The sequence below is a fragment of the Bufo gargarizans genome, chromosome 6 (genome assembly GCF_014858855.1).
Source record: "Bufo gargarizans isolate SCDJY-AF-19 chromosome 6, ASM1485885v1, whole genome shotgun sequence".
Classification (NCBI taxonomy): Eukaryota; Metazoa; Chordata; class Amphibia; order Anura; family Bufonidae; genus Bufo; species Bufo gargarizans.
Window position 1 is genome coordinate 334,669,716 of NC_058085.1, and position 22,678 is coordinate 334,692,393.

At 43.0% G+C, this 22,678-nt stretch overlaps 1 protein-coding gene across 2 annotated transcripts in view; it reads left to right on the forward strand.

Annotated features, from left to right (window-relative positions):
• The window catches only part of BNIP3 (BCL2 interacting protein 3), a 54,369-nt gene extending 35,777 nt beyond the window's left edge, over nt 1-18,592 (forward strand). For both annotated transcript variants that reach the window (XM_044299151.1, XM_044299152.1), the window contains exons 4-6: nt 4,876-4,982; nt 7,373-7,522; nt 18,327-18,592. In XM_044299151.1, the coding sequence (XP_044155086.1) occupies nt 4,876-4,982; nt 7,373-7,522; nt 18,327-18,372 (303 nt within the window). In that variant the 3' untranslated portion in view covers nt 18,373-18,592. The remainder of the gene's footprint in view (nt 1-4,875; nt 4,983-7,372; nt 7,523-18,326) is intronic.
• Nucleotides 18,593-22,678: the final 4,086 nt, after the last annotated feature.

The window sequence follows — 22,678 nt, forward strand, 5'->3', positions numbered from 1 at the left end:
AATTTGTATTATGGCAAGAAAAAAACAGCTAAGTAAAGAAAAACGAGTGGCCATCATTACTTTAAGAAATGAAGGTCAGTCATTCCGAAAAATTGGGAAAACTTTGAAAGTGTCCCCAAGTGCAGTCACAAAAACCATCAAGCACTACAAAGAAACTGGCTCACATGCGGACCGCCCCAGGAAAGGAAGACCAAGAGTCACCTCTGCTGCGGAGGATAAGTTCATCCGAGTCACCAGCCTCAGAAATCGCAGGTTAACAGCAGCTCATATTAGAGACCAGGTCAATGCCACACTAGCAGCAGACACATCTCTAGAACAACTGTTAAGAGGAGACTGTGTGAATCAGGCCTTCATGGTAGAATATCTGCTAGGAAACCACTGCTAAGGACAGGCAACAAGCAGAAAAGACTTTTGTTTGGGCTAAAGAACACAAGGAATGGACATTAGACCAGTGGAAATCTGTGCTTTGGTCTGATGAGTCCAAATTTGAGATCTTTGGTTCCAACCACCGTGTCTTTGTGCGACGCAGAAAAGGTGAACGGATGGACTCTACATGCCTGGTTCCCACCGTGAAGCATGAAGGAGGAGGTGTGATGGTGTGGGGGTGCTTTGCTGGTGACACTGTTGGGGATTTATTCAAAATTGAAGGCATACTGATCCAGCATGGCTACCACAGCATCTTGCAGCGGCATGCTATTCCATCCGATTTGCGTTTAGTTGGACCATCATTTATTTTTCAACAGGACAATGACCCAAAACACACCTCCAGGCTGTGTAAGGGCTATTTGACCATGAAGGAGAGTGATGGGGTGCTGCGCCAGATGACCTGGCCTCCACAGTCACCGGACCTGAACCCAATCGAGATGGTTTGGGGTGAGCTGGACCGCAGAGTGAAGGCAAAAGGGCCAACAAGTGCTAAGCATCTCTGGGAACTCCTTCAAGACTGTTGAAAGACCATTTCAGGTGACTACCTCTTGAAGCTCATCAAGAGAATGCCAAGAGTGTGCAAAGCAGTAATCAAAGCAAAGGTGGCTACTTTGAAGGACCTAGAATATGACATATTTTCAGTTGTTTCACACTTTTTTGTTATGTATATAATTCCACATGTGTTAATTCATAGTTTTGATGCCTTCAGTGTGAGTCTACAGTTTTCATAGTCATGAAAATAAAGAAAACTCTTTGAATGAGAAGGTGTGTCCAAACTTTTGGTCTGTACTGTATATTTCAGGCACACCAACGTAACCTTAGAAAAGGATAGAGAAGGATAGAAAAGTTGAAAGGACTGTCATCCTACCTAACCCTATGTCTACCTCCTTATATCCTTCACTCTATGTGTCCCTTATTGTCCCTATCAGTGGCCATCGTTGACTGCCCAGCTTCGTCAAAAGATTAGAAAAGGAAAAATGGGTACACTGTTGTCCACTCAATACAGATATCCCGTCCCAACGCGTTTCTTTGGCATAGGCCACATCATCAGGGGACCAATTCTTAAGATAGTATTCCAATGCTCCTCTCCATTGTGTTAGCATAGCACAGCAGTCTGGAGTGTGCATTTTAGTGCAGCTTTGAGTGCTGACCGTGGGGGAACGGGGGGGAGGAAGATAAATAATGGTGATCTGGAAGTGAATTACTACTCATGTAGTAGTGGAGATAAAAGTCCAAGATTGTATTCACAGATTCTCTTTAAGTACATCTCCCAAAAGATTACTTTTCTAGTAACTAGAGAAGAATTATTGTGAAAAACTGGCGTCAACATGTTGGGCTATCGTATGGATCCAGATCCCTTTCCAGATAAATACACATCTCTTGTGTCTATACCTATGCATATTGATGAAGGTCTGGATCCACACGATATCTCTATGATAATACTAAACCCCTAGATTGAAGAACAAGTAACTTCAAGAAGATACAAGAGAAGAGGTGCTTCAGCTTCTTTATGGAACTTTACAAACTGGTGACACAAGTCATGCTCATGCCATAGTCGCTGCCCTGTATAGCAGAACCCCGTATTCCCTCCTTGATACAGACCTGATCAAGTTTAAGACCACTTGAAAAATGGCAAAAAATCATATTTAGCATGGCTGGATCTTAACAAGGTTCCAAATAGAGCTTCAACATGCAACAAGAAGAAATGGGAGTGAGACAAAACATTTTTTGAGCATTCAATTTAATGAAAACAACTAATAAACTGAAACAGGCTGTTTTTCAGCTGATCAAAAGTTTAGGACCACATGCCTTTAAAAGGCCAAATCTGTGCAAAGATGTGGATTTATTGTCATTTTCTGTCAGGTAGTCACACGTTGTGATGGCAAAGGCAAAAAAACTCTCTCTTTTTGAACGTGGTCGGGTTGTTGAACTGCATAAGCAGGGTTTCTCACAGCGCACCATCGTTGCTGAGGTGGGACGCAGTGAGACAGTCATTTGGAATTTCTTAAATGATCCTGAGGGTTATGGAATGAAAAAGTCAAGTGGAAGACCCCAAAAAATTTCATCAGCACTGAGCCGGAGGATCCAATTGGCTGTCCGTCAAGACACTGGACGATCCTCGACCCAAATTAAGGCCCTTACTGGTGCTGACTGCAGCCCCATAACCATCAGACGGCATCTGAGACTGAAGGGCTTCAAAAACAAAAAATGTCTTCAAAGACCTCGTCTCCTTGAACGCCACAGAAGTGCTCGTTTGGACTTTGCAAGAGAGCACCAAACATGGGAAATTCAAAGGTGGAAAAAAGTTTTATTCTCTGATGAGAAAAAATTTAACCTTGATGGTCCTGATGGTTTCCAACGTTACTGGCATGACCAGCAGATCCCACCTGAGATGTTTTCTATGCGCCACAGTGGAGGGTCTGGGTGCTTTTTACTTCAGTGGAACAATGGAGCTTCAGGAAGTGCAGGGGTGTCAAACGGCGCTGGCTATGTCCAGATGTTGCAGAGAGCATTCCTCATGGCTGAGGGCCCTCGTCTGTGTGGTAACGACTGGGTTTTTCAACAGGACAACGCTACAGTACACAATGCCCGCAGGACAAGGGACTTCTTCCAGGAGAATAACATCACTCTTTTGGCCCATCCTGCGTGTTCCCCTGATCTAAATTCAATTGAGAACCTTTGGGGATGGATGGCAAGGGAAGTTTACAAAAATGGACAACAGTTCCAGACAGTAGATGGCCTTCGTGCGGCCGTCTTCACCACTTGGAGAAATGTTCCCACTCGCCTAATGGAAACGCTTGCATCAAGCATGCCGAAACGATTTTTTTAAGTGATAAACAATAACGGCGGAGCTACTCATTACTGAGTTCATGTTTGGGAGTTGGATTTCTGTTTTGGGGGGGTTTAGTTTTTGATCAGCTGAAAAACAGCCTGTTTCAGTTTATTCGTTGTTTTCATTAAATTTAATGCTCAAAAAATGTTTTGTCTCACTCCCAATTCTTCTTGTTGCATGTTAAAGCTCTACTTGAAACCTTGTTAAGATCCAGCCATGCTAAATATGATTTTTTGCAATTTTTTAAGTGGTCTTAAACTTTTGATCAGGACTGTATAATGCTTCTAGAGAATAATACCTCTGCAATATGGGAACCATATGAAATTCCGTCGGTGCCGTCATTTTTTGATTCAGTTAGTATTTAATATGCAAGCATTTCCTTAACTTTCTCATGTTGTACAAAAACAGTCTGCCCTTCAACAAAAACTTCATTTTATTCCTAAAAGAGGAAGTGAATTGGTTTCTTGTGCCTCCTCAACTACAGAAATAGATTGTTTGCCTTTGTGGTTAATGTTTAGTGGGTTTGGAAAAAAGTAGAAAAATTGCATGAAATGTCTCATTCTACTTGTAAGATGACATTGAAATGTCTGGATTCCATGTCAACATCCATTTTTATTTTACTGAAGTATCAGTCACCAGTAAATGAGTCCTTTCCATTGAACCATCCATCGTTGGGATGGCTACACTGCTTGAATCTAGCAATAGGGTCTTAAAGAGCAGCAGGATTAAGTCTATTAAATCAAGATGTACTGTCTGATAGGGTTGATGTTGCTGACTAAAATGATACCTGTCGGTGTTCCCAAGGAAAAAAAAAACTTGCATTCTTTATACAAATGAGGACTTCAATGCACTGAGGGATGTGACCAACACTGGAAAGCTGAGGAACTGAGATGCACTAAGTGCACTGAAGTCCTCATTTACATCTTTTTTTTTTTGGGTGAATAGATTTTCACAAAACATTATTTTAATCACCAGGATCAACCCAGGCAGTAAGTCTAGTTTAATGGAGTTGATCCTGCCGACGGGTGCTCTTTAATGGTTAACTGCACATACAGAATTCTTGTGGCTCTGTTGGTAAATTGGGATTATTACTTAATCACTCTGACCAGGCTGCCTAATAGACTGTTCCACAGGAGAACCAGAGGTTCCTAATGGTCCACGTTCCAATAACAACCCCAACCATAACGGAACCCACTAGGTCCCTCAGAAGACAACAAGATCTGAAGTTGACTTTTGCCCAGATCAATTGCCTTTGGGTTCTTGAACCTCATAATCAATTAGTACAAATGATACGGTCTACGTATTCAATGATAATGGCATCATGGAGTATATGATACTATTACATGTAGACAGGATATCGTCATGTTCTCTACATTTGGTTGATGGGTCCCCAGAATTAGTTCAGACAAAGTTACCCAACTTCCACCAAGGAATCAGAACCCATACAGTGCATATTTTATCTTGCGTTATATTGGACAATCTTTTTGAGCCAAAAAAGGGACACATTTCCCAGGTCAAGATTAAAGCTTGACTTGACCATTGGTATTTCAGGAATTATTTGTACTGTTAAAGTCTGTAAAATTAAACCTAATTATCAATTTTCTTCTATAATACAGTCAGAAGAAGATTACATTGAACGAAGGAAAGAATTAGAAAACTTACTCAAGAAGAATTCAGACTGGATCTGGGATTGGTCTAGCAGGCCAGAGAATATTCCACCAAAGTAAGATATTTGGTATTTTCTTGTGTTTGGCTCTAATGGATGGGTAACGTCTTTCTGAGAATTTATCACCTGGTAGAAGCAAAATGGGTCCCTAACAAACAAGATCCAACTTGTGCAGATAATTTGAACTCTGTGCCCTACATTTCAGCTACCATCTATTGTGCATAATTAACTGGACATAAATGAGAAGGTCCAATAAGGTTTTTTAAACCTATGAAACCACTCTTTATCAGTTGAGACAGGTAATGATTTAGTTATACTAACTTACTCTTCAGTGGCTTTTGATCTATGTGAATTTCTTTGCCCATCTCAAAGTGGTTGCTCCCCTACAGCGCTGCCACTGGAGAAATTAGGCATTACACTTTAACAATAGAAACCAATATGCTGTGGTCCTCCAGAGCGAGATATGCTCTTTGTATCCGCCCTCTGTTCTGCCTAATATGCGGAGAGGGGAGCAGGGGAATGACCCAGTAGGTATCTGAAAACTTTTTGGTTTTGTTTTTACAAAACAAATCACAGTTAAAATAGCAAAACCCTTGAATTTATTTGCAATATTTGCATTACTTATATTGTACTGATTTTAAATTACATGGAGTTATATGCATATAGCCAACCAGAGGTGGATTGATTGTTTGGAATTTAGGGCAAGGAGCGTGGGTTCATTGCCAGTAAATGTAGGGGGTAATTAAGATTTAAAAATTAAGAAAAAACACAAGAAACGAATGAGATAAATGATACCAAACTCAATGGGGGACATCAATTATTACTGTCTTAAATTTACATAGTGTAAAACTAGACCAGGCAGGCCAAAAATACTGCAACTTTATCACAGTGGCGCAAAATGTATAAAAGATTTGGCACATCTTTCCAGACACTTTTCTTTTCTTTAAAGCATACCTAACCTTTCAGCAAAGTTTTTGCATTAATCAATGTGTATACATGAGGACGGTGTGTGAACATGAGGACTAACTTATTTCTGGCCGTTATATGAAGTGTATCTGGCATTTTTTTAGTAGTTTTCTCCTCTGTATGCTAGTTCTTTAGTTTGCAGTTCTTCCATATCTGGTGGGTGGAAACTAGCTCCAATCCATTGCACAAAGAAAATAGAGGAGAATATGCTTTCTAACAGCTCCGTCACTCAGAAATAGCCCCAGGATCATGGAAGACACTGTAGAGAAGTACTGACCTGTATAGATGTGAATAAAGCACTTGGGCTGTCTCATTGGTGTCTTTCCTGGAATTCTGTCTCACTCTTACTCCTCTTACTTCTCCTCCCCTTTCCATAGTCTCCTATGGAATTATATAGTCTGATCCTTTAGTGAGCAGACAGCCCTCCTGCTCTTACCAAGAAGGATTTATGCTAAATTTCAGAGACAAAGTCACTTTAGAAAGGCGGAAAGGAAGGGGAGAAAGAGACAACTGAGAACTGTAGAACAAGGCATTTTTCTCTAGTAAGATAGATATATTACGAAGTTTCTTACAGTCGCTTATACTATTCACTTATGCAAAGCTGTGTGAAAAGTTAGTGACCATTTAAGCCTTCTGTTGGTTGGCTTTCTTTAGAACAGTTTGTACATAGATTAGGGTGAATGCCATCAATACATTTGGCACATTTTAAGAATTCTTATAGCCACATACCTTTTCTATGTACCACCCCCTTTGTCTAGGCACTTTTCACAACTGTCTAGCGAGGTGCAAAAAGTCTGAGCCAGAGTTCTGGGGTACTTTGCGGTTTTATCTCCGTCCAAAATTCTGGAACACTTGCCGGAATGCCGGATCGGGCATTTTTTTCCCATTAAAATGCATTGATGCCGGATCCGGCCCCGAGTGTTACGGCAAAACGGATACGGCATTGCGGTCTGCGCATGCTCAGCCCGAAAAAAAATGAAAAAAAAATAAATGCCGGATCCGTTTTTCCGGATGACACCGGAGAGATGGATCCAGCATTTTAATGCATTTGTCATACGGATCAGGATCCTGATCCGTCTGACAAAATGGCATCAGTTTGCACACGTTTTAACGGATCCGTCAGGCAGTTCCGGCGATGGAACTGCCTGCCGGAATCCTCTGCCGCAAGTGTGAAAGTACCCTTACATATAAACCTGTTATGTCACATGTCTGACTACGAAGATATTTTGTTGTCTGTTTCCAAGATCAAAGAAAGTATTGATACTAATCGAGACGTGATGTTACTTCAGGTAAAGGATTTTCAGAGAAACCTAAAAAGACGTGTAGCCTTTGTCCTATAAGATGCTAACTGTAAAGATGCTGTACACTTGTCCTATTTGTAGAGATCTTAGCAAACGCTAGAAATAAGATGCACATCACAGGGAGTAACATGGGAATTCATTCCGGATTCTTATTACAGACTTTTTTTTTTTCTCACGCAGGGAATTTGTCTTCAAACATCCAAAGCGAAGCGCTGCATTAAGTATGAGGAACACAAGTGTCATGAAAAAAGGTGGAATTTTCTCAGCAGAATTTTTAAAGGTGTTTCTTCCGTCTTTACTGCTGTCTCATCTTCTTGCTATCGGACTGGGGTATGTTTCTACTGCCCATTTATAAATAATACCAAATTATTGTCACAGATGAAGACATGGATAGCAAATCCATATTATACGTTGGTAGGCGAGGAACCCACCTTTGGGCTACCTACTTTTTAAGTAAATGGACGTTTATGGAAATATGTTATCAGATCGTGGCCGTTGGTGGCTCTACATATAAGAGGAGGCAAACTAGACAGCTGGCCACTACATGTAAATGTTCATCTCTCTACAATGTAGTTTGAGAATAAAGGCAAAATGATCATTTGGAACCTCCATACCTGCTCCTCAGGCTTTCCTAGATGCAGAGAGAGCAGAAGATGGATGTGAGGAGTTTGCCTACATGTAGCCCATACATTTTATTGCTGTACGGAAACGGCATTAAAAGGGTTATCTGACCCCTGAAATGCCCTCCCATATGCCCATGCCCCTCACATACAATGTACTTACCTCACTCCCTGTCACTGCTGCATCTCTCCATCTCGTAGATGAAACCATCCGGCATTGGGGAAAGAAGGGTGGTTGGGGAGAGTTGAGGCAGCCAATAGCAGATGTGGACGGCGATGAGCGTGTGGCGCTAACGAGGCTCGTCCCTGTCACCGCCTGCTATTGGCTACCCCCGGCCGGATGTTTTCATCCGCGCAATGGGGAGATGCAGCGACGGCCATGGGAGCGAGTGCTGGGGAGCCAGGTGAGTGCATGGTTTGTGAGGGGCCCGGGGATATAGGGGGGCATTTTCAGGGGTCATAAACCTCCTTTAACGATGACGTTTTTTTAATGAATCAACTTCGGATCTATGAGCCGAAGCTCGATTTGCTCAAGCCTACTGATGATCTATTCGGAGGATAGGCCATAAGTATCTGCAACCCAAAAAACTCCTTTAACTATATAAGAATGGGCAACCTCTGTACATGAAAACATGCCAATGTCAAGGAGGTGACAAATGCGTCCCTTGGTATATCAGTGTTTACTAACCAGTGAGAGCGCTTTATTGCTATTTATATACACACACATCCATATGTACAGTATTTATATAACCCATGTACACCATTATGTTCATGATGTACATGATGTTTGGTCAACCTTGAGCTGTATATACCACATAGGTTGTGTACACTGTACACTGCAGCAATAAGACTCCACAATATCATCTGTGAACTCCGCTTATCGCGGGCTGTGTGCCAATACCAGTAGATCTACGTCATTCTGTGTCCCTATAACCCAATTCCTTGGTGTCGTTGCACAATCGTTCAGAGACAATATGTAATTTCTAAGATCCAGAAATGAGATAGTAATGAGTTAATAACAGATCGTATTTCATAACATGACGGGTGCTGACAGAAGAGATTCTGCAAAGCAGATTTCATAAATGTTTCTTATGGAAACATATATAATACAGAATATATGGACTATTATATAATAATCCACTTTTTGTAAACCTGCCAGAATATGCCTGTTTCATGCATTCAGAACTTCCTGCACTTTGTTTATCCCCCACATTATTTTTAATTAGATGCTTTTTGTTTGGCCGTGGAGAGGGCATCTGGCAGGGGATTGGATGTTTGCCTACAAGAATTCAATTGCATTGTATAAGGCTGGTGGGAAAGGTGTTTCAGGAAAATTGTAGGGAAAATGTATTTTGCCACTAGTACTTTCCTCTCTACCTCCATCATTTACTTAAAGGGGTTGGCCCATCTTAGACAATGATGTAAAACTTGTCTGATAGGTGCGGGTCCCACCGCTAGGCGCACCTACAAGGAGAACGGAGCCGGGGGGAGTTGTGGCTGGAGGACCCCGGGAAACCACTCCTCCACCACCAGGCGCAGCTCCCCGCCTCTCCCATTGAAGTGAATGGGAGCGCACCGCGCATGCGCGGCCACCGCTCCCATTCATTTCTATGGGGCTAGCGCTCTGCTATTTTCGGCGGCTCCATAGAAATGAATGGAGGACGGCTGCTCATGCGCAGTGCGCCCTCCTCAAGTTTCTCCGCTCCGTTTTGCTTGTAGGTGCGGGTCCCAGAGGTGGGACCCGCACCTATCAGACAATGGGGGAATATCCTAGCGATATGCCCCCATTGTCTAAGATGGGATAACCACTTTAAAGGGGTTATCCAAACCCTATAATACCTGGGACCCGCGGTGCTTCTGATGCCTGCACGGCCGCTGCTGCATCTCCCCGTCGCGTGCATCAAAACATCCGGTGACGGGTGGGAGGGGCAGCCAATAGCAGGCCGTGACGGGGACGAGTATCCCTATCATCGCGTGTGATAGATGCAGCGGCAGCCGTGCTGGCATCAGAAGCGACGCAGGCGCCGGGGATTACGATAAGTACAACCTGTCTGAGGGGCCTGGGCATTATAGGGTTTGGATGACCCCTTTAAAAAGTTTGTGCCAAGTTTTCAGTTATCTGCTGTACTCGGCTAACTCCAGCGCTCACACTTAGAATGAAAGGAGCTACTCCATCATAATGGGAAAACCGGACTGGTGGTCATCCTAACGGTCTGACCCACAGCGAGAAGCTAGTTATTCCTAGGGGATAACTTATAAATTGTGCACAACTCCTTTAAAGGGACTCCCAAGGTGTTTTGAAGCTAGATCCTGGCATGTCCGCTCTGCTGGCAGACTCTACAGAATCAATCCATTTGTTACTTTGGTAACAAGGGATAAAGAAACAAGATATTTAGTTCCTATTGTCCTTCAGCAAGAAGGGGTGTAGCTATAGGGGGCGCAGAGGTGGTAGTTGCCCTCGGGCCCTGCCCAGGAGGGGATCACCAGTATTCTAAATAGCAGATGGTAGGTGGAGGGCCTGATACTGGGGCCCAGAAGCCAATGTTGGGAGTAGTCTAACAGCATGCATGGAAAGCTGAGGAGGATCCCTCCAAAAATAATGGGATCACCTATAAATAAGGGTTGAAAAAGCAAAACAGAGCCATGTTAAATACAGGGAGTGCAGAATTATTAGGCAAATGAGTATTTTGACCACATCATCCTCTTTATGCATGTTGTCTTACTCCAAGCTGTATAGGCTCGAAAGCCTACTACCAATTAAGCATATTAGGTGATGTGCATCTCTGTAATGAGAAGGGGTGTGGTCTAATGACATCAACACCCTATATCAGGTGTGCATAATTATTAGGCAACTTCCTTTCCTTTGGCAAAATGGGTCAAAAGAAGGACTTGACAGGCTCAGAAAAGTCAAAAATAGTGAGATATCTTGCAGAGGGATGCAGCACTCTTAAAATTGCAAAGCTTCTGAAGCGTGATCATCGAACAATCAATCGTTTTATTCAAAATAGTCAACAGGGTCGCAAGAAGCGTGTGGAAAAACCAAGGCGCAAAATAACTGCCCATGAACTGAGAAAAGTCAAGCGTGCAGCTGCCAAGATGCCACTTGCCACCAGTTTGGCCATATTTCAGAGCTGCAACATCACTGGAGTGCCCAAAAGCACAAGGTGTGCAATACTCAGAGACATGGCCAAGGTAAGAAAGGCTGAAAGACGACCACCACTGAACAAGACACACAAGCTGAACGTCAAGACTGGGCCAAGAAATATCTCAAGACCAAGATCCCAGATGTAGACAAAAAGCAAAAAAAGAGAAGGCAGCACTCCAAATGGTGAAGAAAAGTGGACGATTTATTCACCCAACCAGCAGCAATGTTTCAGCTCTCACAATGGAGTGTAAGTGCTTGTATGAGTGCATCCATGTATTTGGTGAGTGCCTGTATGAGTGCGTCCATGTATGTGGTGAGTGCGTGTATGAGTGCGTCCATGTATTTGGTGAGTGCGCCCATGTATGTAGTAAGTGCTTGTATGAGTGCGTCCATGTATTTGGTGAGTGCCTGTATGAGTGCGTCCATGTAATTGGTGAGTGCCTGTATAAATGCGTCCATATATTTGGTGAGTGCCTATATGAGTGCGTCCATTAAGTTTGGGAGGGGCCCTGTACAAAAATTTGCTGTGGGGCCCAGTCAGTTCTAGCTACATGTGGTGAGTGCATGTATGAGTGCGCCCATGTATGTAGTGAGTGCGTGTATGAGTGCGCCCATGTATGTGGTGAGTGTCTATATGAGTGCGCCCATGTATGTGGTGAGTGCATGTATGAGTGCGCCCATGTATGTGGTGAGTGCATGTATGAGTGCGCCCATGTATGTGGTGAGTGTGTGTATGAGTGCGCCCATATATGTGGTGAGTGCGTGTATGAGTGCGCCCATGTATGTGGTGAGTGCGTGTATGAGTGCGTCCATGTATGTGGTGAGTGTCTATATGAGTGTGTCCATGTATGTGGAGAAAGTGTGTATGAGTGCGTCCATGTATGTGGTGAGTGCGTGTATGAGTGCGTCCATGTATTTGGTGAGTGCCTGTATGAGTGCGTCCATGTATTTGGTGAGTGCCTGTATGAGTGCGTCCATGTATTTGGTGAGTGCCTGTATGAGTGTGTCCATGTATTTGGTGAGTGCCTGTATGAGTGCGTCCATGTATGTGGTGAGTGCGTGTATGAGTGCGTCCATGTATTTGGTGAGTGCGCCCATGTATGTAGTAAGTGCTTGTATGAGTGCGTCCATGTATGTGGTGAGTGCGTGTATGAGTGCGTCCATGTATGTGGTGAGTGCGTGTATGAGTGCGTCCATGTATTTGGTGAGTGCCTGTATGAGTGCGTCCATGTATTTGGTGAGTGCCTGTATGAGTGCGTCCATGTATTTGGTGAGTGCCTGTATGAGTGTGTCCATGTATTTGGTGAGTGCCTGTATGAGTGCGTCCATGTATGTGGTGAGTGCGTGTATGAGTGCGTCCATGTATTTGGTGAGTGCGCCCATGTATGTAGTAAGTGCTTGTATGAGTGCGTCCATGTATGTGGTGAGTGCGTGTATGAGTGCGTCCATGTATGTGGTGAGTGCGTGTATGAGTGCGTCCATGTATTTGGTGAGTGCCTGTATGAGTGCGTCCATGTAATTGGTGAGTGCCTGTATGAGTGCGTCCATTAAGTTTGGGAGGGGCCCTGTACAAAAATTTGCTGTGGGGCCCAGTCAGTTCTAGCTATGCCCCTGCTGAGGGGTACAGGGTCCTGTTCTTGTGAACTGTTGGGGTCCCAGCGGTAGGAACTCTACGACCTATCCTGTGGATAGGGGATAACGTCTCACAACCGGCATGCCCCTACATAGTACTTTGAAAAAAGACATATGTCCATCAAGTTCAAGCAGGAGATGGAAGAAGATTTGAATTAAGGGGAGTGAAAAGCTAGAATTCTACCCATTTTCATGAGCATTAATGTTAAAAGCCGATCACAGGTTGTCCTGCTATTGAGACCCCTGCGATCAGTGGTCAGCTGGGTGGAAATCTGTCAGCAAGTTCTCCGTTTTCTTTCCGCACCACTGCAGGGAAAATTCTTCATTATACATTTCAGAATGAAATCAGTTAGGCGTGGAGGACTTTTTCTCCTATCAAAAATAACGGATCTCAGATGGAAATTACTAAAACTGATGCAAAATAAAGGATCCTTTTTTTATGTTCTTCTGATGGATAAGAAGAAAGGGAAACGAAACAGTGATGTGAACCCGGCCTTAGCTGCCTGGGTAATGCATGGACGTGCCGGATCCTCCAGAATAAAAGGCGCTCTTTGTAGCAGCTCTGTAAGGATTTCCAGCGTAAGGACCCTGACAAATAACTCCACCTAGATCAGCTTCCTAAAGCCTTGCAAATCTGTAGGAGTGAAGGACAGAGAGACCTATTAAGGTGGATTTAGATGCCCAGATAATCGGGCAGACGGGTGGACTGACCATTTGGGCACTCAAGCATGGACTGAGGGTCTGTGGCCACTAGGGGGCCCTGTCAGTCCCCGCTAGCCACTGCCTCTGCTCCGCCGGCTCCATGTGTGTCCCGATCCCTTCCTTCACTATGCGAGCTGCATGGCTCGCATAGTGAAGGACTCACCGTGGATACTAATCAGCGCTTCCATTTTGGAAGTGCTCATTAATACCGGGAACCGGTGAAGGATTGGTACTCACCGCTTCCTTGTCCTTGGCTGTTGGCTGTGCAGGGCTGCGCACAGAATGAAGCGCTCTGTGACGTGACGCTGTGTGTGCCAGCCGACAGCAGGAGGAAGAAGATAGTGGTGCCGGTGAGGAGCGGCGGAGTCCAGGAGCCGGAGAGGTAAGTGTTTTATTTATTTTTGCTGGAGGCATAATGGCAAGGCTGCTGGGGCAGAGAGGCATAATGGGGGGCCTGAGAGGCATAATGGGGGCCAGAGAGGCGCATAACGGGGGCTCAGAAGCATAATGGGGGCTGAGAGACATAATGGGGGCTGAGAGGCATAATGGGGGGCCTGAGAGGCATAATGGGGGGCCTGAGAGGCATAATGGAGGGCCTGAGCGGCATAATGGAGGCTGAGAGGCGCATAATGGGGGCTGAGAGGCATAATAGGGGGCTGGCTGAGAGGCATAATGGACGCTGAGGTACAATAGGGGTCCTAAGAAGCATAATGGGGGCCTGAGAGGCATAATGGGGGCTGAGAGCGGCATAATTGAGGCTGAGAGGCATTATGGGGGCTGATGAGAGGCATAAGGGCTGATTATGGGGGCTAATGAGAGGCTTGGGGCTGATATGGGGGTGATGAAAGCCATGGGGCTCTCATCTGAGGTCTGATTGGGGGTCAGTTACATTGGGGTCTGAGCTGCGGTCTGATTGGGGGTCTTATTTGAGGTCTTATTGGGGTCTTATTAACATTGGGGCTGTCCGCTGAGGTCTGATTTAACATTGGGGGTCTGAATGGTGGTCTGACCTGAGGTGTAATTAAAAATATAATTTTTCTTATTGTCCCCCCTCTAAAACCTAGGTGCGTCTTATAGGTCTCCTTCCTGAACTGCAGAGCGGTGCCCACTTCCAGCCCTGAGCCCAGCTGCCCAGAGCACTGATCCTGAGCCGCTGGAGTCTATATTATATATATTACTTTTTTTATGTGAGTAAGGGTGCTGGGTGGTTGGAGAAGGGGAGGGGTGGATGGAGGGGTTAGTAGTACAGTACTATCTGCACATTGTAAAAAATAAAGTAATCTGCAAAATACTATATATTTGTGTCAGAAGTTGTTCTTTTTTTTTTTTTTTTAATAATGATACAGACATTTTATTTGATACTTTTGTGCTGATTCTTTTTTTCCCTCTATATTATGGGAGAACTATAGTCACCAGAACCACAACAGCTAAACGTAGTAGTTCTGGCGTCTATAGCGCGTCTCTGCAAGCTTTTTAATGTAAACACTGCCTTTTCAGAAAAAAGGCAGTATTTACATTACTGCCACGGAACACCTCTAGTGGCCACTCATCAGACGGCCACTTATCAGACGGCCACTAGAGGTGCTTCCTAGTCCAGTGTTGCACAACGTGGAACACTAGCATTCACGCTAAACACTCCTCATAGAAATGCATTGATTCAAAGCATCTCTATAAAGCCACGCATGCGCAATAGCTTCCCAATGCTTCCCTATGGGACAGCAGTGGGTTAGCTATGATATACTCACACACTGCTCATTCCTGTGCATTGTACTGATGAGTTGATCTGTAATACACTCACACACTGCTCATTCCTGTGCATTGTACTGATGAGTTGATCTGTAATACACTCACACACTGCTCATTCCTGTGCGTTGTACTGATGAGTTGATCTGTAATACACTCACACACTGCACATTCCTGTGTCTTATATTGCTGTACAGCTTGCGATACTCACACACTGCACTTTTCTATGCATTTTATTGCTGATGTGATCTGTGATGTACTTGCACATTGCACAACTGTTGTTCGTACAAGAACCTAAATTATCGTTCCCAGGCACCAAATCTTGCAGTCTAAACAGAGATCTGCTGCCTAGAAATAATGCAGCTGTATGAGAAGGAGCGATAGCAATAGCGATCCTCCGTTCTCATACTGTGGAGGAGATCACTGCATGTAAATAAAGCACTTCACCTCCACTTAATGAGCAGCTGACTGTCAGGAAGGAACACTTCCTCACTGACTATCTGCTGCTCATCGGCCCATCTAAATGCACATTTAGGTTTAGTTAATTACATGTTAGTTAGGTTACTAGAGTCTTGCTTGAACATAATGTGTAGATCTTGATGCCGGCTAGGCTATATGCACACGATGCGTATTATGCGTAGATTTTCTGGAAGGATTTTTGTGTGAAAAATCTGCAGTGTAATACAGTACCAGCTAACTACATGAGATTTTCAAAATCTCATATACATGGTGCGGAAATTTTTAGTGCAGAAATTGATCTGTGGTGTCGATTTTAAAATCCACAACCTGTCAATTGTTTGTGTGGATTTTCAATGCAGATGTCACCTTTCGCGAGGCAAAGGGTGAGACCTGGGGAAAATCCGCAATAAAATCTGCAAAATAAACACATGCAGATATTGGTGCGGATTTGGTGTGGAAACGCAGCAAAACCTGTAGGAAATTTGCACAGAAAATCGGCATAAACTACATTGCTTTATGTGGTCGCTCAGAGTAGAATGATAGTGATTTTCATATTAGACTCCTGTATAAACTATAGTGATTATAAATGATATGCACATAGTCCATGCCATCTCTCTCCTCCTGTTCCTTTCCATCCCCCCTTTTTATATCACTGTTGTCCAGCATGGTCCTAAAACACCAGTGCCCTGATTTATCACACTGGTTTTGTCTTTATTTTGGAGAAATTTCACTTGTAAGACAAATTTATCAATAGTCTGTGACAGGCCAGTGTTATTTTTTCTACCTGCTAAGGCTACTTTCACACTAACATTAATATTTTCCGGGTCTCAATCCCGAGAAAAAAATGCTTCAGTTTTGTCCCTATTCATTGTCAATGGGGGCAAAACGTTAAAGAAAGGAATGCTCAAAAATGCATTGCGTTCCGTTCTCATACTGGAGAGCAAAACGCTGCATGCTGCGGTTTGCTTTCCGTCCTGGGATGCGGAGCAAGACGGATCTGTCATGACCCACAATGCAAGTCAATGGAGATGGATCCGTTTTCTCTGACACAATCTGACACAATTGAAAACGGGTCCGTCCCCCATTGACTTTCAATGGTGTTCATGACGGATCCGTCTTGGCCATGTTAAAGATAATACAACCAGATCCGTTCATAATGGATGCAGATGGTTGTATTATGAGTAACAGAAGTGTTTTTGCTGGACCCTGCGGATCCAGCAAAAACGCTAGTGTGAAAGTAGCCTAAGTTAATTCTAGCAGTTTTGTGGTTGTTCCTATGGAGTGTGTTAGTTTTTGGCCTCGTGTATCATTTAGGCACTTGGAAAAATAAAATAAAATTATCTAACTGCACTCCAGTCCTGATCTGCTATGGCTGGCGAAAATATTCAGAAAGTGATGATTTTTATACAATTACCATTACCTTTCCACAAACAGACAATTGTGAAGACAGACTGCCATTTGTTTCCTGCTAATAAATCAAAACCTGAGGAGGACACTTTCTAAATTTAGGAGCAGTTGGCAACTTATTGTCTCAGAAACTGCATTGAAGGACAGATCGCAGCTTTTATGTTTTATCATTCTTTTAAATATTTTATACATTTACCTAATTTAAATAAGTGCATTATTATAAATATTTAAATCTCCTTATTCTATAATATGTTAATCTAGTTATGAGACAGGATATGCCACCAATGACTGTCCTGCCGAGTCCAACTGCTGTGATCTCCCTGCAAAAAACACCGCTCTCCAGTGCATAGAAAATAGTCTCTCACCCACAGCCCCAGCGATTCCACTAATAACTAATAGCACTATGGTATGATATGCCCTTCCTCCCAATTTCCTTCTCCTTCAGAATGTTGGCCCACCACTGAATGCAGGAGAAGGTGGACCAGAATCAGCAGGGGACGCTACTTGAGATGAAAATGTATATTGCAATAATTCTTTATTTGAAAGGCCCTATTCATTGTATAAATTCCATGGAATAATCCCTTTTAATATAGCTTTATAGCAGTCAGAGCTTTGTTTTTTATAATACAGAGCTCCAAATCCCCTGCAGAGACTTGGAATTAAAGGATACAATTCAGGTGATCTTAGGAGCCTGCTACATACTGTTTATACATTGAACTGAACAATAACACAGTATGCAGTTAGCACCTCCTAGTGGTGGCTGCAGGTAGTCAGAATTTTATCATTCAAAGAGGAATTCAGGATTTCCTCGGGATAGACCATCAATATCTGGTCAATGTAGCTCTGCTCCCACTGAAGTGAATGTGAACTGTGTAGTTCTGGTACCAACTTCTGGTACCAGAGCTGCTCGGGAACAAGTGATCTGGGGGAGACCTCCAATCACACCGAGATTTTTATACTGATGAACTATCCTCAGGATAGGTCATCAGTATCTGATCGGTGGGGCTCCGAACCTGGGACTCCCACCGATCAACTGTTTGAGAAAGAAAGCACCGGCTTTCTCACCGCTTACCAAGCACAGCGCCGTACATTGTATAGCGCCTGTGCTTGGTATCGCACTCAGCCCCTTTCACTTCTCAAACAGTTGACCCCCACCGATCAGATAATGATAACCTATCTTGAGGACATCAGTATCAAAATCTTAGAAAATACCTTTAAAATCCTGGAATACCTCTTGATAAAGTAAAGATTTTGAGCGGTGTATAAAGAAAAGGGAGCTCTGCGGCAACAAATCAGCAAAGAATGTTGGACCTAAACATGACCTGGCGTTAATAATACAAGTTGACAAACAAAACGGTAGAACCCCATTTATTATTCTATCAGCTCCATTACCCTGATGCACATATTTGTGTTTGTCTCTTTATAGGGTGTATATTGGAAGGCGTCTGACAACTTCTACGGCGACGTTTTAGATCAGAGAGACGGCCTCAGAAACGAGAAGACACCGGAACCTTGGTCATACAGTATATCTAGTTCTGTTGAATGTTATGTAAAAGGTCTGTCCTCCTTAGGATGGGGGGGTAGTAATCTCTATACCTAAGGTATCCCATTTCATTCAGTGGGCATGTTTAAGTAGATTTTCTTCAACTGTGAATTGTAGTTGCTTAAGTATTGGTCAATATTATGTAAAAAGTAAAAAAAAAAAATCCTAGTGCCTATCCTCAATAGTGAATTTACTGGCCCAAATGGTTGCCAGAATGAAAATTGATCAACATGTCAATACTGAAGGCCATATGCCTTTATATAAAGCAAAACCCTTTCTTTAAAGGGCTACACAATACCCTCCTTTTCTGTACACATGTTCCTGTTCTCCTGCATGTTTTCACCCTGAAACAACGTGATTGTGCTTCTTTCTATTGTAAGGGATCTAAAACAAACCCGAGTAGTGCAAAGCGGCATCGTATTGTATAACAAATAGAACTTCCTGTGACAGGAAACAAAGACAGGAAACAAAGTGGTTGCGAAGCAACCTAAGTCAAACAGCCAGCAGAATATATTGACAAAGGAATTTCTAAAAGGGAAATAACCGGAACTTATCTGGAATGTAATAGATCTGATGTTGATGTTGGATCATCTTACTCTGGAGGAGAGTGAATAGTGCACAAAATATCGAAGGATATTGTCATTATTATCAATAAAGGGAGGATTGTTACTCAATGCAAAGCCATTTTGCTCCAGTTATCTCCATATATCCAATATGGCTGTAAGTAACGGATCCTCCATTAGTGGTCATTAGGGATGAGCGAATCGACTTCAGATGAAGCATCCGAAGTCGATTTGCATAAAACGTTGTTCTAATACTGTACAGAGCAGGAGCTCCGTACAGTATGAGAATGTATTGGCTCCGATGAGCCGAGGTTATTGCTTCGCGAAGTCTCGCGAGACTTCTCGTAATAACTTCAGAAATTGATTTATACTGTAAAAAAAAACATTTCCTGAACTCGGGTTCAGTTCCAAGTGGTACCTTGGAACCGAACCCGAGTTCAGGAAATGTTTTTTACAGGAGTAATTGATTTATGAAGTTATTATGAGAAGTCTCGCGAAGTAACAACTTCGGCTCATCGGAGCCGATACATTCTAATACTGTACGGAGCTCCTGCTCTGTACAGTATTAGAACAAAGTTTTATGCAAATCGACTTCGGATGTTTCATCCGGAGATGATTCGCTCATCCCTAGTGGTCATGTTTATAGTGGCACCAAAGAATGTAACAAATGAGAAGAAAGAGGGAGGTCTGAGGCCATAGTAGACCAATGCATAACCTCAAACGGTCATCCAAAAAGTAGGGTTTTTACCTAAGGTGTGAAAGGCACCATTAAAGAAAATGATAGGCTGGGGTGATTTAAAGGGGTTGTCCGGTTTACTTTGCTAATGACCAATCCTCAGGATAGGTCGTTAATATCAGATCGTCAGAGAATAGGTCTTCAATACAGGAAACCGGACAACCCCTTTAAGTTAATGTCTAGTTGCATGAGACTAGAAAAATATGTTTTCTTTCAGAAACGGCACCACTTTTGTCTGTAGACTGTGTGTTGCAGTGCAGCCCATTTCACATAAATGTTTTCATATAAGAATAGTGAAAAAAATAATTATGTTGAATTCAAGTGCCAAATCTGGACACCTATGCAATGTTATAAACATCCCCCCTAACTATCCTATTTTGACCTTGTGGGTCTTAGCAAGAGAGTCTGTAAATACAGATACTGGAAGCTGACAGCTCTGGGGCAAAAACATCTTATGTTTTGTATCCTGATCCCGTGCACTTAGAGGGAGTCTATCAGGAGTTTGGACCATGCAAAACTGCTAACAGCACTAGAGCTGAAAAGTGCAGGAGAAAAATACCTTTTGTGGAACTTTTATCATCAGGAGTAGTGTGAATATGAACTTTGATTCTGCATCTCTCTGCATTTAGCTGCTTCACAGCTCCTCCCCTGTGCTGTGATAGATGTTGCATCCAACCAGTAGACCACAACAGCTGTCACTCAGAGCAGAGGGGATGGACTGTGAAGCAGTTCAATGCCTAGAACACTTCACAGTGAAGCTCCTCCACCTCCTGGTCACTTGTAGAAGCAGAAACTGGCAGAATGAAACTTTATATGCACAATACTCCTGATAAAAGCCGAACAAACAATGTCTTTGTACAGTTTTGCATGGTTAAAACTGCTGACAGACTCTCCTGAAATTGCCTGTTTATGAAGTAATATGAAGTATGGGACAATTAGCATGGTAGAGTTATATCCACAAATATCATAACTGCAAGGGAGACTAGAGGTCCTCCAGACACAGTGGCCAAGGTACGATGACAATTACTCATGGACATACACATTATTCTGACTGTATACCCTGTACAACAGAAACCATTACCGGTATATGGCAAAGTGCAATTAAAGGTTCTCTTAGCAAAGACAGTGACGGCACATCACTAGGTTATACCATCAATGTCCAACTGGTTGGGTCTGACCTCTGTGACCCCGACTGATTGTTAGAATGAAGAGAACAAAACACTAAAATTGCAATGTGACAGTAGAATGTATATTTAATGCTATATTTAACTTTTTATGATGTGAAGTCAACTATATGAATGGCCCCAAGTGTCTGAAGAGGAAACCTTAGGCCCCTGGATACTAACAGCTCAAAATCCAGCAAATTAAAGGGGTTTATTGAAGAACATATAGGAGGCGATAACATTATATAATATTTAATGTGTCACATGCAGTCATCCCCTAAGGACAGTGTTAATCTACTACAAACATATGAAGGAACATAAGTATCTATGGATAAGAAACATCATGATTCTTCATGTTTTTAGCTAGGAATTAGATTGAAGAGCTTGTCCATAAAAATGTTAATAAAGTTTATTGAATACAACAAAGTGCATGGTAAAGAAGCACTCCGGCATTTTTTCCTTTGCCTATATAGTGCAGGATAGGCTGTTATTAGAGAATAAGATAGAGGGTCGTGTGTATACCTGTTTTATTTGATGTGTAATTTGTGGGTTGCCAGCCATCTTGATTCCTTTTCCTCTGAGATATGGTTTTCCTAGTAAATCCTACATTTCCCATCCTGCTTGGCTTTGCAGAGTCTCACCACACTGCACTGCTCTGGGTCCTGTGTAAGAGAAGCCATGACAGATTCATGATACAGCTGCTGTCCTCCATGTTCTCCTATGTGATGCAGCTTGAGCCTTTCCGCCCGTCTGGCTTGTTATCTCTCTCTACCCTGTCAGCTCATAATGCAGGGAGACCAGTGTGAAGCTACATCCCATAGAACTGCACTGGAGAGTCAGCACACACAGATAGTACAGACAGTCTGGGTGAGTCTTCAGGTTTATATAACTGCAGCTAATCACTGTATACACTTACCTACTACATATCTGCAGTAGGTAGATAGAGGAGACATTATATCTTCAACAGAATACAGAGATTTACAGAAGAACATGGAAGGCAGGGAGGCGCCTGGGACCTGTCAGGAGAGATTTGATTGGTGATGATGTCCTACTATAGTTCACAGGAAGTCAACCACATGGCAGAGAGCGAATTCCCGTTTATACATTAGAGCAAGGAGTCAGACTTCAGGTCACATGACCAGGTTCCCATAACGAAAAGGTTAAAAATGTATGGATGCAACCGAGTTAGGGTGTAACATTACACTGCTAGAATACTGGTGGTGACTTAGTAATATATGTAAAAAAAAACAAAAAACGGAGTGCTTCTTTGGGTCACAAGTGGTTTTACCTGCAAAAACTGCACCAATATTAACAATCACTTGAACACTGCTGATTTGTGTTAAAATTGCATGCGGGCGCAGTTAAATATGTCTGTTAACCTAGAATGCCATGTACTTTCTTCAGTAAACTTTAATTCGGATCATTTCATACTACAACCCTTCAGATTGTGAGGCTTTAAGAGAGATTTTTGATCTGATAATCCTCTTGGGGCTCATAGTTCTGCAATATCTTGTGGCAGAGCAATATTGCCCTTTAAATTAGTAAAATCCTTTACAGAATTTACAGGCCGTCAAGTTCCTGTGACCTGCGTGTCAGTAAAGGAATAAGGCCAGGGCTACAGGACGAAGATTACGAGTTGTGATTTTAGCAGCGCGATATTTGCGATGTTGCGACATCACAATTCACCATGTAGCCCTTTATATTGTAAAACATTACAAGTCAACTGCTCTTAGGTTGGCCACCGATAGTTGGTGAGACATCTGGTAAACCAGT